This window comes from Taudactylus pleione, unplaced genomic scaffold (genome assembly GCF_031769625.1).
Source record: "Taudactylus pleione unplaced genomic scaffold, aTauple2 ptg000018l, whole genome shotgun sequence".
Lineage (NCBI taxonomy): Eukaryota > Metazoa > Chordata > Amphibia > Anura > Myobatrachidae > Taudactylus > Taudactylus pleione.
This window is the reverse complement of record NW_028284420.1, coordinates 16,557,885-16,576,807: the sequence shown is the minus strand read 5'-3', so window position 1 is coordinate 16,576,807 and position 18,923 is coordinate 16,557,885. Positions and strand designations below refer to the sequence as shown.

General features: G+C 44.4%; 1 protein-coding gene across 3 annotated transcripts in view; it reads left to right on the top strand.

Annotated features, from left to right (window-relative positions):
• Positions 1–18,923, top strand: part of CABLES2 (Cdk5 and Abl enzyme substrate 2) — a 66,639-nt gene that overhangs the window by 31,739 nt on the left and 15,977 nt on the right. For 2 of the 3 annotated variants that reach the window (XM_088442800.1, XM_088442798.1), the window contains 3 exons: positions 16,690–16,846; positions 17,976–18,079; positions 18,637–18,743. In XM_088442800.1, the coding sequence (XP_088298926.1) occupies positions 16,690–16,846; positions 17,976–18,079; positions 18,637–18,743 (368 nt within the window). The remainder of the gene's footprint in view (positions 1–16,689; positions 16,847–17,975; positions 18,080–18,636; positions 18,744–18,923) is intronic. The other variant, XM_088442799.1, reaches the window with a different exon arrangement.

The window sequence follows — 18,923 nt, the reverse complement described above, 5'->3', positions numbered from 1 at the left end:
CGCCTCCGCGGCGCCGCAACTCTAGCCCTCGGCTAGGTATTCTCGGAGGGGCTCCAGGGGGACCTAGCTAACAGAGATCCTCGGGCCCCAGACTGCAGCCGGGACTCAAGAAGACAGGTAAGGCTGGTTCCCGCGCGTCTATGCGCAGTCTTACCTCCGGTCTCAGGAAAAAGACCCGAGGCGCTGATGTGGACACTGGTTCATCCAGGACTCCACTAGACCACCAGGGTATAACCTATACTGGCTTATGGAACAGCTAAGGCCAGGGATCTGGTGGTTGATGTCAACAAGAAGGCCCTCCCTTAGCTCAGGGCACCATTCCACTGTGGTCTAGCCACCCCTGAGCTGCTCCTCCCCCATCCCCCCCCTCAGAGACTCGCGGCAGCCATTTTCTGCATTAGTCCCAGGTCTCTGGGAACGCTGGGTCCGGTTTCCCTGTATACCTCTCCCAGAAGTCAGGTTATACAGCGCTATTTCCTACCAGCCACTGCGGTCTGTGTAGTTGTATTAGTGCCCACTGTAGTTATATTGTATGCTCTGCTTTGTATGTGACTCGTGCTAGCGCTGCTGTAGGTTTATTTTTTCTCAAACTGTCAGCTTATACCTTTCCCTTTCTTTCATTATAACCCTGGAATACTGAGGTATAGGGGGTTCCGTTGTACCTCACATCTCCCTCTATTTGTGAGGGCTATCGCATTCTGTATATCTGTGTTGCGCACTACACTGTGCCATATTGTACATATAATTAGACTAACCTAGATAACTCCTTTCTTTGAGGTCCATAGGATCCACAGGGATACCATGGGGATATTATGGTTGGAGAGATCCAGGCACCAAACAGTTAAAGCTTCAGCTCCCAGGATGTCGGGTCCTGCTCCATATATACCCCGCCCCTAGCCATAGGCCTTCAGTTTAGTTAACAAGCCTCAAGCAGGAGCAGGAAAGAGAAGAAGGAATCTTACACCAGAAACACTCTTAAACTGCATACACACGTAAAGATTTTATGTCCATCCTTCTGTACATATTGCTACCTCATTAATCTACTCACCACTTATGAACACACATGAGCTTTTAACTTATCTATACACACTGACAATAACATCCACAACCTGTCGCCATGAAAATCTTTCGGACAAATCCAACAATTATATTTATATCTCTCTCCTGCTGCTTCTATTAGCTGGTGACATATCACCAAATCCAGGCCCAACCCACATTCCACACCCACAACGAACTATAAATCCAGCTAACCTCATAAACATTGCGTGCCTCCCTTCACCATCCAAGTCACTAAAATGTGCCCTATGGAATGCACGCTCTGTCTGCAATAAGCTAACATCCATCCACGACCTCTTTATTTCAACCAACCTCAACCTTCAGGCAATAACAGAAACATGGCTTACACAATCAGACACTGTCTCCCCTGCTGCACTTTCACATGGTAACCTACACTTCTCACACACCTCCAGGCCTGGTAATTGTAAAGGAGGTGGGGCAGGAATATTACTCTCCCAATCTGTTACATACACAGTTCTCCCACAGGTACCTTCACTCACATTTACATCATTTGAAGTACATTCTATCAGGACTTTCACCCCTTTCTCTCTGCGAGTTGCTGTTATCTATCGCCCACCTGGGCCACCTCAACAATTTCTGGAACACTTTTCTGCCTGGCTGCCTCACTTTCTATCCTCAGACATCTCCACCATCATTATGGGTGATTTCAATATCCCCATTGACAGTCCACAATCTCCTCATGCCTCCAAACTACTCTCTTTTTAACATCCTCTCTTGGTCTCTCCCAATGGACTGACTCCTCTACTCATCAGGAGGGCCACTGTCTTGATCTTGTATTCACCAGGCTATGCTCAGTTTCTGATTTCACTAATGCTCCTTTCCCTCTCTCAGATCACAACCTTATCACCTGCACACTCTCCTCCATTACATCAACATCATTGAAATCAACCAACCCTAAACCTAAAACCCGTAGAAATATTAATGTCATTAACCTTCAACAACTATCTACCTCTCTACAACAACAACTTTCACCAATTTCTACATTCACTTCTCCTGAGACTGCTGCATCACACCTAAACCAGATTCTAGAAAAAGCCCTCGATGAAGTAGCTCCAGCTACCCATCACACACCACGTAGAGTTAGACGTCAACCGTGGCATTCTAGCTTAACAAGGCATCTACAAAAACTCTCGCGTAAAGTTGAACGTCAGTGGCAAAAGTCTCATACTCCAAGTGACTTCCTCACATATAAGACTACCTACAACTCTTATTGTACTGCTCTGGACACTGCCAAACAAACATATTTCCAATCTCTAATCTCTGCTCAAGCTTCTAACCCCAAGCGACTTTTTAACACATTTAAACTGCTTCTTACCCCTCCATCACCCACACCACCTGCTACTATCTGTGCAAGATATCAAGATCTTGCTTCCTATTTTAGGGACAAGATTGATAAGATCCGAAATGAAATGGTAGACTCTTCCTCAGCTAGTGACCTGCTCAATTCCCTACCTGAACCCTCTGGCACATTCTCTTCATTTGATCTCACAAACGAAGATGAAGTATCTACACTCTTCTCATCCTCCTACTCTTTTACCTCTCCTCTAGATCCTATACCCTCACAAATCAGTAAAGCTCTGTCTCCTGTGCTTATCCCAACCCTAACTAAAATCTGTAATCTCTCTCTCTCTACTGGCAACTTTCCATCACTGTTCAAGCACGCAGTGATTACTCCCATTCTGAAAAAACAAAATTCTGACCCTAATACTCTCTCAAATTACCGTCCTATCTCCCAGCTCCCATGCCCCTCCAAACTACTTGAGAGACTTGTCTACACCCGCCTCACACACTTTCTTAACTCACACAACTTATTGGACCCACTTCAGTCCGGCTTTCGTTCCCAACACTCCACAGAGACAGCGCTGACTAAGGTAGTAAATGATCTTGTCACTGCCAAGGCTAAAGGCCATTACTCACTCCTAATTCTTCTAGATCTCTCTGCTGCTTTTGACACTGTTGACCACTCTCTTCTCATACAAACACTGCAATCCCTAGGTCTTAAGGACACATCTCTTTCTTGGTTTTCTTCCTACCTATCTGATCGCTCTTTTACTGTTCGTTTTTCTGATTCTGCCTCCTCTTCACTACCACTATCAGTTGGAGTACCGCAAGGCTCTGTCTTAGGTCCTTTACTATTCTCAATCTATACCACCTCTCTTAGCAAACTAATCCGCTCTTTTGGGTTTCAGTACCATCTGTATGCGGATGATACTCAAATCTACCTATCCTCTCCAGATTTATCTCCATCTGTAGTGGTCCGTGTCACTGAATGTCTTTCTGCCATTTCATCTTGGATGTCATCTCGCCACCTGAAACTTAATATTTCTAAAACAGAATTAATTATATTTCCACCGGCCAATAACCGTTACCAACCTGATCTCTCTATCACCGTTGATACCTCGACCATCCACCCCGCCCCACAAGCTCGCTGCCTTGGTCTCATCCTTGACTCTGAACTGTCCTTTGTTCCCCATATTCAATCTATCTCAAAATCATGTTACATACATTTAAAAAACATATCCAAAATTCGACCATATCTCACACAAGACACTGCAAAAACTCTAATCCATGCACTTATTATTTCCCGCATTGACTATTGCAATCGCCTCCTTACTAGTCTTCCCAAAAACAGGCTATCACCATTACAATCCATTATGAATGCAGCTGCAAGGCTTATCTTCCTTGCGAAACGTTCTTCTTCTGCTGCCCCGCTCTGTCAGTCCCTCCATTGGTTGCCGGTTTTCTACCGTATTCAATACAAAATACTTTCACTTACACATAAGGCTATTAACCAAACCACACCAACATACATCTCCACTCATCTCCACTCATCTCAAAATATCTCCCAACCCGACCTCTCCGCTCAGCACAAGATCTGTGTCTCTCATCCCCATGCATTACTTGCTCCCATTCACGGTTACAGGACTTTCTTCGCGCTGCACCCACTCTATGGAATAACCTACCTCGCACAATAAGACTTTCCTCTAGTCTCCAATCCTTCAAGCGTTCCCTGAAAACTCACCTCTTCAGGCAAGCTTATCAGATTCCAGAACCTCCCACATAACCTTCATAGCTTCCATATCTAATTACATCCCCTTTTACAGTCCACACACAATCTCACACATCGTCTTTCTCTCACATCCTCATGACATTTGGTCGATATTCCTGTGTGACTGGATCATGCAGCCAACCAACTGTGCATTCTGGCTGGATCAAAATGCAATATATAGCACCTATCCTTGTGTATCAATGCCTATTTCCCTTAAGATTGTAAGCTTGCGAGCAGGGCCTTCCTACCAATATATCTGTTTGTTATTACCCAGTTTTGTTCTATTAATGTTCCAATTGTAAAGCGCAATGGAATATGCTGCGCTATATAAGAAACTGTTAATAAATAAATAAATAAATGTCCAACCATCCAACTAGTTGATTGGTTGAAATGAAAATCTGGTAAGGTATGAAAACAAATGACAATCAGCAATTTGCTCCTAAACGCAGGAAAATGGACAAAAACTGTTGTTTGAACAAATTGTTTAGATCAAACATTTAACAAACTTGTCTAAACGACCATTGTCATCTGTTTTCTGGCATTTAGTAGCAAATTGCTGATCATCAGTTACTCCCATACGTTACCAGATTTTCATTCCAACCAAACAACTAGTTGGATGGTTGGACAGAAAATCTTTACGTGTGTATGCAGCTTTACACAAAATGAGGGAATCTGTGACCGAAAGAGAAAACTACCCATGCAGCCAGGTGCGTCAGGGTGTGGACCCTATGGACCTCGAAGAAAAGGCGTTATCTAGGTAAATATATCATAACTAATTTTCTTCTTCAGGGTCCATAGGGATCCACAGGGATACCATGGGGATGTCCTAAAGCAGTTCCCCTAGGGTGGGGACTGTCCTGAGCAGAAAGGAGAACTTGTCGCCCAAAGGAAGCATCCTGAGAGGCAAAAGTATCAAAGGCATAGAACCTAAGAAAAGTGTGGACAGAAGACCACGTGGCTGCCTTGCACAATTGTTCAGCAGAGGCACCACAACCAAATGCCCACGATGGCCCTACAGACCGAGTAGAATGTACTGTCATCGTGCTTGGGACAGGGAGATCAGCCTTTGTAAACACCTGAGAGATAGTCATGCTTATTAGCTGGCCATCCTCGTTTGTAAAAACCATATAATACAAAAAGAGCATCTGATTTTCTAACAGAGTTTGTGGGCTCCACATAGATACGGAGAGCATGAACTACATCCAGGGAGGCTTCACCTACAGAAAGATCTGGAGCCTGAAAAGCTGGAACTACAATTTTTTCATTTACATGAAAACGGGACACTACCTTAGGAAGGTTATCCTCCTATTTATGAAGAACAGCTTTCTTGGTGAAAAATCAAAAATGGACAGCGACAAGAAAGCGCTGCCAAATCAGAAACTCTGCGAGCAGAAGAGATAGCAAGAAGAAAGTGTCTTCGCTGTCAATCACTTTAAGTCTACAGAGTCTAGAGGTTCAAATGGGGAAGCTTGTAGCCCCCTTAAGAGCCAAAGACAAAGCCCATGGTGCTACCAGTGGAACAAAATGAGGCTGAACTCGCAAAACTCCATGGAAAATAATTCTAACATCTGGTAATGAGGCAATCTTCCTCTGGAACCAGACTCAGTGCAGAAACCTGCACTCTCAAAGTGGCCAGACGGAGACCGCTGTCTAACCCCACCTGAAGAAAAGCCAGTACCCTGGAAATCCTGAACACCTTAGGATCATACTTCCTATGTGAACACCATTGATCAAAAGAATGCCACACTCTGTAATAGATGTGGGCAGGGGCAGGCTTCTGTGCCCTAAGCATCGTTTGAATTACAGAACTAGAAAAACCTTTTGCTCTTAGGATGGAAGATTCAAGAGCCAGGCCGTCAAAGCCAGATGAGTTAAGTCCGGATGCCTGCAGGGACCCTGCGTTAGCAGATCCTGCCATAGAGGAAGAGGATACGGACTGTCTACGGACAGCTTCTGTATGTCGGTGAACCAATTGCATCTGGGCCAAGCCGGAGCCACCAGTATTACTGTTCCGCCGTCCTGCTTGAATTTCCTGAGAACTCTTGTAAGGAGACAAATCGGAGGAAAGAGAAACGCTAACTTGAAGTCCCATCTTGCTGCCAGTGCGTCCACGAAGGCTGCAGATGGGTCTCTGGACCTGGACCCGTACCTGGAGACCTTGTGGCTGTGACGTGATGCCATGAGCTCTATCTCTGGTAGACCCCATTTGTTTACCAGGAGCTGAAACACTCCCGGATGGAGAGACCACTCTCTAGCATGTATATGTCTTGGCGACTTAGGAAGTCTGCTTCCCAATTGAGTGCTCTCTGTACGAATATTGCCAAGATGGCCGGGAAGATGATGTTCTTCCCAAATCCGAACCTTTGTCACTTCTTTCATGGCTGCGTAACTTCTTGCGCCTCCCTGATGATTGAGGTAGGCCACTGTAGTCGCATTGACTAACTGAATTTGGACCGGCCTGACCTGGAGCAGGTCCTGTGCCATAAGTGGTGTGTACACTGCTCGCAGTTCCAGAATGTTTATTGGCAGATGACTTTCCTGATTTGTCCATCTTCCCTGAAAGGTGTGAAGACCTGTCACTGCCCCCATCCGTGAAGACTAGCATCTGTGGTGAGAAGCCCCCAATTTGGAATCCAGAATGGGCGCCCTTTGTTCAGATGATCCTTTCTCAGCCACCACAGGGTGACGAACCTCCTGGAGTGAGAATGATCTCCTGAGACCTTATTAAATGATACTGTCCATTCCACTTGGAAAGAATCAATCTTTGCAGAGGCCTGGAATGGAGCTGATGATACCCCATCATGTCGAAGGTGGATACCATTGATCCCTGGACCTGCATTGCTAACAGAATGGATACCCTCGCTGGCGTAGCAGCTTGCGTGTTGATAATGATAGCGCCACAATCTTGTCCTATGGCAGAAACACCGTTGTGCACGAGAATCCAGCAACGCTCCCAATTGATTATCCAACCGTGCTTTCATAAGCAGGCTATGGTCAGTTGAAGATGGCTTTGTAAAACAACCGGAGTCTGTTCCAATATCAGAAGGTTGTCCAGATATGGCAGAATTCTGCCTCCCTGATGCCTGAAATAGGTCGTCATGACTGCCATTATTTTGGTTAATACCCGGGGAGCCGTAGATAGGCCAAAGGGTAGAGCCTGAAATTGGTAATGCTACTGAAGGACAGCAAACCGTAAAAATTGTTGGTGAGATGGTATAATAGGAACATGCAGATATGCATCCGGAATGTCCAGGGAAACCATGTAATCCCCTCGCTCCATTGCCAAAATAAATGACCGGAGAGTTTCCATCCGAAACTTTGGTACATGGATGAACTTGTTGAGGGTTTTTAGATTTAGTATAGGGCGATTAAACACGATTTGGTTTCTGAACCAGAAATAGATTGGAATAATAACCTTGTCCCTGTTGTGACAAAGGAACCGGGATTATTACTCCCGCCTGTAGCAGGGAGTTAATGGCTTTCTGAAAGGCCAAGGCCTTGACTGCATCTGATGGAGGATCTGTGCAAAAGAAATTCTGGGGAGTATGCCTCATGAAAGTGAGGGCATACCCCGGAGAGGCCACTTCTCGGACCCAGGCATCTGTTTGATGCCAATAATCCGCAAACTGTAGATGTCTGCTTCCCACCCTGGAATCCCCCAAGAGGAGGCCCGCCCCATCAGACCGAAGGTTTGTCGTCCAGTTTAGAAGCTGGACGCCTTGGTGGGCCAGACCTCTTAGTTTGTCGCCTTGTTGCATTGTGAAAACTAGTTGACCTAGAGGAAGACTGTTCCCTTGCTCTTCCCTGAGGACGGAAGGACTGAACAGAAACCTGCTTAGACTTTATAGTCGCTGTAGATGGCAGACCTGCTGATTTTGAAGCCGCCAGAGTAGCTGTAATGTTATCCAACTCTGCTCCAAAAAGTACCTTTCCATAGAAAGGTAAGACTCCTAGCGCCCTCTTTGATCCTGTATCAGCTTTTCAGGATCTTAACCAAAGGGCCCTGCCTGCCACTATTGAAGCTGCTGATGCTTTTAGAAGCTAAAATTCCAGCATCTACCGCAGCTCCTACCAGATAGGAAGCCGCTTCCCGTATATGGGAGATATACATCCTCCTTTCTCTAGTAGCTTCTGGAAGAGCGTCTTCCAATGCCCCCATCCATTCTTCAACAGCTTTGACTACCCAGGCTCCAGCCATAGCTGGACGAGTAACAGCTCCAGATGATGAAAATATTGCCTTAAGACATGTTTCAATTTTCTTATCTGTTTAATTTTCTTATCAGAGAAGATGCTGACTGAATAGGCAATGTAGCATCTCTGATTAAATGCGTTACATGAGTATCCACAGTAGGAAGTACCTACCGCTTAGTACATACAGAAGCTGGGAAAGGGTACAACGATGTTATTCTTTTGTTCACATAAAATCGTTTATCTGGGTTACCCCATGCCTCATTCATAAGCTCAGTGAGCTGTTCAGATACAGGAAACTCTGTCTTGACCACCTTCCGGTGGTGATTAAACATTGGAGCCTTCTTACCATGAGCTGGTTCATCATCCTGAATATCTAGGACTGATTTACCCACCCTCACCAAATAAGGAACATCCACTGTGGACGGATGGTCGTTCTCCCCTGAGCTAGACCCTGGAGAAGAACCCTGCGCATCATCTGATTCCTCTGGTGATGCGTCTGATCCATATTTTGAGCAGACCGATAAAGAGATAACTTGCGCTTAGGCGCCTTAGTAACTAACGGTCTGCTTTCAACATTAGATGGTGCCATACTCTGACTAGAATGAGCATAAACATCTTTCCAGGAAGGATGCATAGGAGGTGTGCTGTGGACACCCCATCCAAGGAGGCATTGTGGGAGCAGCCATACGATCCACAAATTGCTTCATTACCTGGGACAAAGAGGATACCCAAGATGGCTCTTGTCCAGAGACAGGTAAACTGGACTGGTGAGGTGGCTCTTTATAACAGACAACACACAAACCATCCTTTACGTCCTAAGAGAACACATAGGCCATACATGATTTACATGAAACCAGCAAAGGTGGCTCCTCCCTCCTGTTTCCATTTATCTTTAGACATGTTCATAAAGGTAATTAATGCAATGCTATGTGACAGCCTTCACAAAATCTCAAATGAATGCGAAGTACTCAAAGAAAAACCTCCACCCCAAAGTATGGAGAGAAAATATAGTGATAGTTATACTTGACAGACAGAAATAAAAGACAGTGTCAATAGCAGCTAGCAAACAGTCAAATACAATGCATATGTAAAATAATTACAATCTACTCTAAATCAACTACACAAACACCAGGTATGGTAGGATATAGAGCCCTGTATACCTTAGCCACGGGAGAGGTATACACGGAGACTGACCCAAACCCTCCTGAGACCAACAGCTACAGCAGCGCACTTGTGCGTCTCGCATACATGTGGAGGGTAGGCGGAGCAACCCTGACGCTTGACACCCTTCGTAGGGACTGCATCTGGGTCGGAGGAGGAGCTGCCGGGAGAGTGCCTACCTCCCCTAAGCTGCGTTAACCAGCTGGGTACACTGACCTCATGCCAGTAGAAGCGTCTGCTGCCGATCCCCGGCGTCAGACGATAAGGCCCCGGTGGTGTAGTGATGACGCGGACAATCCCGGGCCCTGACTACAGCGGCGTCTGGTGTGTCTCAGACACTAGAAGCAAGGACTGCCGAGCGCGATTCCCCATAAGCGAGGAACCGCCTTACCTGACATCTCCATGCGGCCGGTTGCAGTCCAGGTTGCAGCATTGCTGCTAGCAAGCTCAGCTGCGACCCGCCGAAATCACCAGCCCACTTACTGGTGTTGCGGCCTGGCGGAAGTAGATGGTGTCGCAGTATATGCGTCTTAATTCAGACACTTAGTACTGCCATAAAATTAAGCAGTAATATACTGCTACTCCTGGCTCTGTTAGTGAATAAATTTTTAAGCTCAAAACCAGCTGCAAGTAATTGTCGTCGGGTTAGGACCACAGAGAAATATCTCTAATTTGGGAACACATATAGTGATTACTGCACTAGGTATAGAGTATTGTTTGGTTCAGAAAAGGTATAGAAAACAATATGTCTGCTGTCCAATAAAATAGACCTGAGGCTTGTTCTGTATACCCTAATAATATTTAATTAAGATAAAAAAAACATAAGCACATCTTAAAATTCAACTCAAAAAGTAAAAAAGCATTCGGGAAGTAGCGGACCACAGATCCTTAATCGCTTCAGCCGCCAAACTTCTTAGCAGGTGCCGCTGCACACTGCCGCTCCACGCTGCCGCATTAATCAGGTTTATTGTCCCGTTTCTCCTCCGGCTGTAAACCCACCCAAGTGAACAGCCGGTGCAACGGACTTCAGCGTGGCCACGCTAGACAGTGGACTATTGATCATTATACACAAGGGAGTGTAACGGGACCACTTCTTTAATAAGGTAATTCCTTATTTTACCAGCTCTACACTGGGACGCCAGTGTGCATGAATTACTATATACGGCATAATATTGATCATATCCTTTTATTCAATGCATGCATATAGGAACAGGTGATTGCATCTCATGATTCAGAGTATTTATATTGCAGTGTCTATAAAATGCACTTTGAATAGATACAAATGAATATCTATAGTATCTTCACAGTGTGACATATGTATCTTTTTATGTGATCTGGATTCATGCTACTGTACATAAAGAAACATTTGTTTCATTTTAATAGTATTGAGCTGACATTTGTTATTTATATGTGAATGTTTTTTTACTTTTTGAGTTGAATTTTAAGATGTGCTTATGTTTTTTATCTTAATTAAATATTATTAGAGTATACAGAACAAGCCTCAGGTCTATTTTATTGTTTTCTATACTTTTTCTGAATCAAACAATACTCAATACCTAGTACAGTAATCACTATATGTGTAATCTGTGTTCCCAACTTAGTACTGCCAACCCAAAGACCTAAAATAAAAAAAACAAACCATAAAATAAAAGCTTAGGCTGCCTGAGCGGTCCCCTGTTACAAAGGTGCGTCTTGATCCTGCCGCACCAAACTAACAACTGGAGGCCTATGGCTAGAGGTGGGGTATATATGGAAGAGGACCCGAGGCATCCTGGGAGCTTAAGCTTTAACTGTTTGGTGCCCGGATCTCTCCAACCATAATATCCCCATGGTATCCCTGTGGATCCCTATGGACCCTGAAAAATAAATCTAGGTTGCTCACTGCAATGTGCCAGAGTGTGTGCTACAGTTATCCTTGCAGCTATGTCTAGCAAAGACAAGAATAACAAGCAGCCTGCTGCTCCCACTCTGGTATCTTGCAAGTCCTGTTTAACAGGCTTAGCTTCAGAGGATCTAATTCGAGATGGTCTATGTGCATCTTGTTATATGGCACCTGGCCCCTCAGTCCCTGCATCCTCTCCTCAGTACCCCCTCTGAGCTTCTTTTTCACAGGTGTTGGCAAAAATTGTGGACCACCTAGCGGTCCCTGTGGTAGCTCTCCCTATGGGATGGCCACAGCAGGTACTCCCTGCAAATTCTTTGCCTCCCCCATGGGTAGACATACTTTCTACCTCAATGCAGAGTCTGGCCACTACCTCTACAGCCTTTCAACAAATGCTGTAAAAGGAGAGACCCTTACCTAGTAAACCTACTAAGCGTGCTGTGTTATCTTCCCAGTCCACCCAGCTATCAGATTCTGAGTTATCATCTGGGGAGGCAGAAGACGGAGACCTCTCTCACTCTGACTTCCCCTCGGGAGAGGAGGATCCCCCCATTATATTGAATATACCTGCACTTGTGAGAGCTGTAAAATCTATTCTTCAGATAGAAGAGGCAGAACCCACTCCTAGGGCAAAAGAGCCCCTATTTAAGTGACAGAGGGTAGTTTTGCCAGAGTTTCCTCACTCAGATCAGCTATCTGATCATATGTGCAAAGCTTAGAATATGCCAAGTAAAAAATTTCAGCTGCCTAAACGCTTGATTTCCTGTTACCCTCTTCCAGCTACTGATTGCACTAAATGGGAAGTTCCCCTTGCAGTGGATTCCCACGTGACACGCCTAGTTAAGAGCGCTACCTCACCTATCCATACAGCAACCTCCTTAAAGGAGTCTACAGATAGAAGGATTGAAGCCTGCCTGAAGTCTATATATTCTTACAGGAGCTATTACTCGTCCTGCCAGGGCTACGGCCTGGGTGGCAAAAGCCATTGAGAGTTGGACAGAGGCCCTAGAAGAGACATTTCCCTCTGATGCTTCCAGGGAACAGCTGTCCTGCATATCTCACATTAGAGAAGCAGCCTCCTATTTAGGAGAGGCGGCTTTGGATACTTGTCTCCTAGCTTCCAAGGCATCTGCTGCTTCCGTTGTAGCCTGCCGTATTGTTTGGCTATGCTCATGGAAGGCAGATTTGGACTCTAAAAAGGCTTTTGAAGTCTCTGCTTTATACTGGGCAGCTCCTGTTTGGCCCAGAATTGGACAAGATTGTGACTACCTTGGCAGCTTCCAAGACTGCGCTCTTACCCTCTGCATCTGCTACGAAGTCTTGGATGTCATCCTTTCATCCCAAAGGAAAAGCTAAAGGTCAGTCCTTTCCACGGCAGTTGGCAGCCACTAAGGCCTCCCATACTAGGACCAAACAGACCTGGGATACAAGACGTCTACCTACCAAATTTGAGGACAAGCCTTCAGCCTGAGGGGGCGGGCTTCTCCTTGGGGGCTCCCAGGGTGGGAAGCCGACCTCTTCAGTTCGCCCAGTTCTGGCGTCCGACCACCTCAGACACCTTGGTAAAAAAAAGTGGTCTCCCACATATATGCCCTCTCATACCTGAGACGGCCCCCCAAACCACTTCTTCTACACAGGACCTCTATTGGACCCAAGCAAAGCCCTGCTCCTCCAGAAGGCCATTCGGTCTTTACTGCTCTCGGAGGTAATAATTCCGGTCCCATCATCACAGTGAGGGAAGGGCTGTTATTCTTCCCTTTTCTTGGTTCAGAAGCCACACGGGTCTCATTGGTCTATCCTAAATCTCTAGTCTCTGAACAAGTTTATCAGGGTGCCCAGGTTTCGTATGGAAACTCTACGCTCTATTGTGCTAGCTATGGAGCCTGGGGACTTTATGGTGTCTCTGGACATTCAGGACACTTACCTACATGTACCTATAGCTCCTTCTCATCAGCAGTATCTCCGGTTTGCTGTCCTACCGCAACATTACCAATTTCAAGCACTGCCTTATGGGCTTTCTACAGCTCCTCGGGTCTTTCCCAAGATCATGGCAGTTATGGCGGCCTATCTTCGTCGTCAGGGGATCAGACTGCTCCCATACTTGGATGATCTCTTGCCCTTAGCAAGCTCCCCAGAGATTCTTCACTGCCATCTACAAGTAACCATTTCCTTTCTACATACGCACTGTTGGCTGATCAACTGGAAAAAGTCTTCCCTGACCCCTTCTCAAAGAATGGTACATCCGGGGAGCCTTCCTGCACTTTCAGGCTCAGAGAATCTTCCTGAAAGCAGACAAAATCTCTGTATTACAGCATCGAGTGAACAGATTACTCCACAGTCGGCGAGTGTCAGTTCACTCTGCAATGCAGACCTTGGGATCCATGGTTTCCACCTTCGACATGGTGGAGTTCGCTCAGTTTCACTCCAGGCCCCTACAACACCTGATCCTCTCCAGGTGGAATAGGCTGCCCCATCTGCTCAGATCCCAGACGATGGGCCTCTCTACGGAGGTTTGTCTGTCCCTATCCTGGTGGCTAAAGAAGTCCCACCTAAACAAGGGTTGCCCCTTTTGTATCCCGGACTGGGCACTCTTTACCACGGATGAAAGCCTCTGCAGGTGGGGTGCAGTTGACCGGCCAGCACTCCTTCCAAGGAATAAAAAAGTCAAATAGTGGAGCGCTGTGTTCAAACAGAGATCATCGGTGAATTACTGGCAGCTGACACAAGAGGATTCCTGCCTAGATACCCCCCAAAAAAACAAGAAATAGAGTAAAAACTGTGTCTGCGTCTGAGATCAGTGAGACATTTAGACAAACCAAGGATAATAATTAAAAGGAATTTATTAACACAGTAGCAACAATTAATCTTACTAATAGAACTGCAGTTCCTAAAATCAACATATAAAATCACATAGCAGAGACAATGTAACACTCTGCGTATAAACACCAATAATAAATGTGTTTTTGTGCTGTTTCCCAGAGGGCAAACATTTAATAAATGTCAATGGTAGTGTAGGAATTGATATTCCAATCATAAACAGTTCCATAGGCTATTATATTGAAAAAGAATACTTATTTGCTCAGATTTGAAAAAGCAAATGTCTCTCTCCCTCTGGAAAAATTACCTTGTTTCCGCAATGAATGTGCGGCCACTCGCCACTTGAATGAAATCAGTCCTGGACGTGAGCCAGAGTCACGGAAGGTGAGTGCAGCTCAGCTGTTAAGGTCCTGAGCAAGGTAGACAGACAACCGGGAATTGGCTGCCAGGTAGATATCAGCCGGAATGAAAACCGCGGTCGCTGGACTTGTATGTGATTGCAATAGTGTGATGCGGATGAGGATAATGGCCCAGCTTGAATCCGAAGAACCTGAGGAGGCAGAAAGGAGAGGGGGAGTGGTCTTTCAATCCAGAAGTCTTTCAGTTTCTGGTGGACAAATAGGGTCTACCGGACATGGACCTCATGACACAAGCTTCCAGTGTACAGGGCCTGGACGAGGGACCCTGATGCAGCCTTCGTGGACGCATTATCTGTGAGGTGACCTTCCATTTGGCATACCTCTTTCCTCCACAGGACACCCGCCCTCATGCACCTGGCTTCTATGGGTTTCTTCTCTTGGTCACTTGTTTCCTTCTCTGTGTGACAGTGTGATTCTTCAGTGTACCAGTCTTCCTTCTCTCCTATCCTGCTCCTGCCTTGGGCTTATGAGCATCCTAGGATTGAAAAAAGCTTTGCTGTTGGTGTCCAGTCCTCCAAGTACCACCTACACCCCATTGTCTCCCTGTGGACCATATGGACTGCGAAGATAGAGAGTTAACAAGGGTAAGTTTTACTAGAACTCTCCTTTTTACAACAATAAAAAATAATACAAAGATACATGTATAGACAAATAAGATATCAGGAATGTACAAGAACAAAATGTATGAATCCATAGACACATATGGGTGCATAATTAGCAATAAGCTAATCTGAGAAAAATACGAGGAAATAAGAACTGTTAAATACCAAAGCACATATCGAAATAAACTGTAAATAACAGTACAAAGCATAAAAGGAGAGCAGTCAGGAAACATAAGAGCAAAGAAGAAAATGAAGAAAGGAAGAAGAAAAGGAAGAGAAGGGTATTGGTGGGGGGGGGACAGGAGGAGTATGACAGAGGCCAAATCCGGGTCTATATTCCACACGGGGGAATCGAAACACGAGGTCCCATATTTTATAAAACTAAAATAAAAAAAATAAAAATTACCGTAGGGGAATGAGAAAGTAGTAACATTAAAGCAGGACATCCGAAAAGCCAGGGCGCAGGGTCCCACGTGACACGGTGCTATTGTATAAAAAAAGTCATTCCAAACTAAAAGCAACGTATGGGAGGTAATGTGTAGATAAGCCAATATTTTCTCCATGGCCGCCACATTGCAAATTGTGCTGACGATCAGAGTAGATTTTGAAGGCCCACTTTGCTTAAAATATAAGTTAAGTCAGAAATGGAACCCTGTAGTATAATCACTTGCATATATTTTTGTTAAATGTTTTTACATTCTTCCATCTCCAGAACAAACATTACACATGTAGTGGCTCATGTAGAGCTGGATGGAATTTGTGTCTAAATCACAAGTGCAAATTGCACCCCAGAAAAGACTTGTAGAGCTGGTCGTATATATATGTTAGATGCGTCCAGCTCTGCAGGAGTAGCATATGCCCCTTCTTTACTCCAGGAGAAAACTTCTAAGTGGTAGTAGTGAATGATAAAACTACTATACACAATACAGTACATCTCCAGACAGTGTTATTACGTTAACCAATTTGTGTTTACCCTGTTAAAGGAAATTGGAACAAAATACAAAGACAAAATTAAAATAATAAGTTTAAATCAATACACACACCTGTCACTTTCCCCTTTTAAAACATCAAAAACATATATGCTTTATTGCTATGGACAGATTTCAAATATTTCTGTAATAATGCAAATAGATCACCTCAGTAACACTGACTATTAGTAGTGCCTAGAACCTGCCATACTTCATTTGGCAGTTTTATGGTACTCACTGTCTCAAGAGGCCCCCCACGCTAAGAATCTTCAATACCTATTTACTCATTTCATAAATGCCCCTTTATTTTTCTTTAAAAAGAAAAAAGTAAACCTTTACCTCTTTTCTGTAGTCGATTAATCATTTATATGTTTATGTTTCATGTGTATTTTAATCTGCCGATATAAAGTAATTTAAGTCACATTGGGAGAAAAGTGTTGTATGAATTTTATTATTGCTGTTACTCTTATCATCGTGTTTGTTGTGAATGGGAAAAAACTCAGGACTTTTTAATTTTTTTCAGGTTGTTTCATATGCAAAGTTTTTATACCCAACAAATGCTCTTGTCAGGCAAAAAGATGAGGATCAGCCACCAAAGGTCAGACTTGGTTCCCACGAGACTTCCAAACGGAACTTCAGTAATGTCCGGTTCACCTCATTGTCTGCTGCGACTGAATTAGGTAAATTATCTGGCAACTTTCCTCCTACGGTGCCTGTTTGACATACATCACCTGCACATGAGGCAGTTGTTAATGAGAGCTTCTTAGGGAGCGCTTATAATCAAGAAGCATGAGAAATCTTTATCTGGTGGTTCAAATGATTTGCTTTAGTCCATGCTGTAAGGTGAAATGGAAAAAACAAATACATAATACAGTCCAATATTGTTCAAGTGCTCTATATACAGTTGTTCTCGGTCACATAGCGTCAAAACACCATAGGGCGCAGGATGTCTGGTGCAACTGAGCTGCTCTGAGAGATGTTGCGTCTGTTTCTTTAAATTTTGTATCTTATTCGCATCGCAAACACAGTGAAACACCACTCATAGTGTACTAGAGACGCTAGCCTGCGACTTTAATCACACAGGAATTCGTTTTTAAACACATACAAAGTCACAGATGAAGCACAACAGAACTTGGCGTCAGAAAAAGACGTGGCCGGTGTATCGTAGCCCTTCATATACAGAATCTGATTCATTCGCACACAGATATACTTATGTCTCACATCAAATTGATCAGTGTAATATAGCAAAGTAGTTCTGACGCTCCCAGTTGTTTTGTTTGTGCTACTAAGACACTTTGAACGAGAAAGACAGGCAGTGTCGCCTAGGACCTTGGACGCCGAGAGGGGCTGTTTGGCGTGACTGAAGCCACAGTACACATTTGTATTGTAGAAGTCCTCAGTCAATATGGATGCCCAAAATTAGGTCACACCTGGCTAGTAGCTGCATAGTTCAAAATGTGTTCTTTGCTTTCTGAAATAAATCCAATCATAGTACATTGTTTACAATGAAGGCTAGGAAGTAGCACAAGAGGCTGCCTGCAGAGGTTTTTCCACTTTTACCTCAGGAGCCCCTTATGTCCAGGAGTCTTGAATATTACCTCTGTGACTATATAACCTTCACTATTAGGGTTCCCGCTAGGCTGCGAGAACGGCAGGGCGCACGCGGGGGGGGGGTCGTCGGGGAGTTTCTGCGTGCCCCAGCTCCCGAAAAGGGGGGTGTGACTGGTTGGGAGGGAGCGTGTCTAGTGGGTGCATTAACTATTGGTGTGATCACAGGCAACACTCATTATTTTGAAATCTTTCCTAAAGTAGGTTCTGAAGCAGACAGCATTGAATACAATCCCAATATTTTGGATGACCCTCAGTGGCCCTGTGGAAAACACAAGCGAGTCCTCATCTTCGCTTCATATATGGTAATTGTTTGATTTTTTTTTTTCTTAAACATATTGGTTGATGCGCTATTAATATCAGAGTAATTAGACTATATGATTTAAGGTTCGATTGGCAAATCTGGATGGTATTGTAAGTTCTAGCTTGGGCAAGCAATTTGTGTGCTAGTAAATGCATAAATCCTGAGAAATGTTCAGTGCAGCACTAATAATAATCATCACTGGGTAACACCGTATCCAATACACTCGGCGTAGGTACACTTATAAAGACCATTCCTAGGAAATAAAATCAAATTGAACTGGACCTAAAAGTATAAGTCCATTCCCCTTAATTGTTGGATACAGCAAAATATTTTTATTATCTAATATGTGTCTTCATGAAATAATTTTTATAGGGATGGACCCAAGAACTACACATTAGCGGTTTTGCAGTAATTATTGTTTAGAGGGTGAAGAACGCAGCTCACTTACATGTTGCATAGTGTATTAAGAGAGTAATCACACACTCACTATACTATTTTTAGCTCAAGCTATCTGTAAATGACAATCGGTGGCTAATAAATGCATATATCACTTTCCAGACAACAGTCATTGAATATGTGAAACCATCTGATTTGAAAAAAGACATGAATGAGATGTTCAAGGAGAAATTTCCTTATGTGAAGCTAACCCTGAGCAAGATCAGAAGGTGAGCGGACACTGCATGCAGGCCTAGGTGTATAAAAGATCACATAGGACCAAACCTATCCTGGCAGAATTTCAGGGCTTCCATGAGTTTCATTAACTTACCACATTTTCTCATTTCTTATGGCTGTTTGTTATTTAATATGTTTTAAGGTGGATCAATTGTCTACACATAGTGGATGCA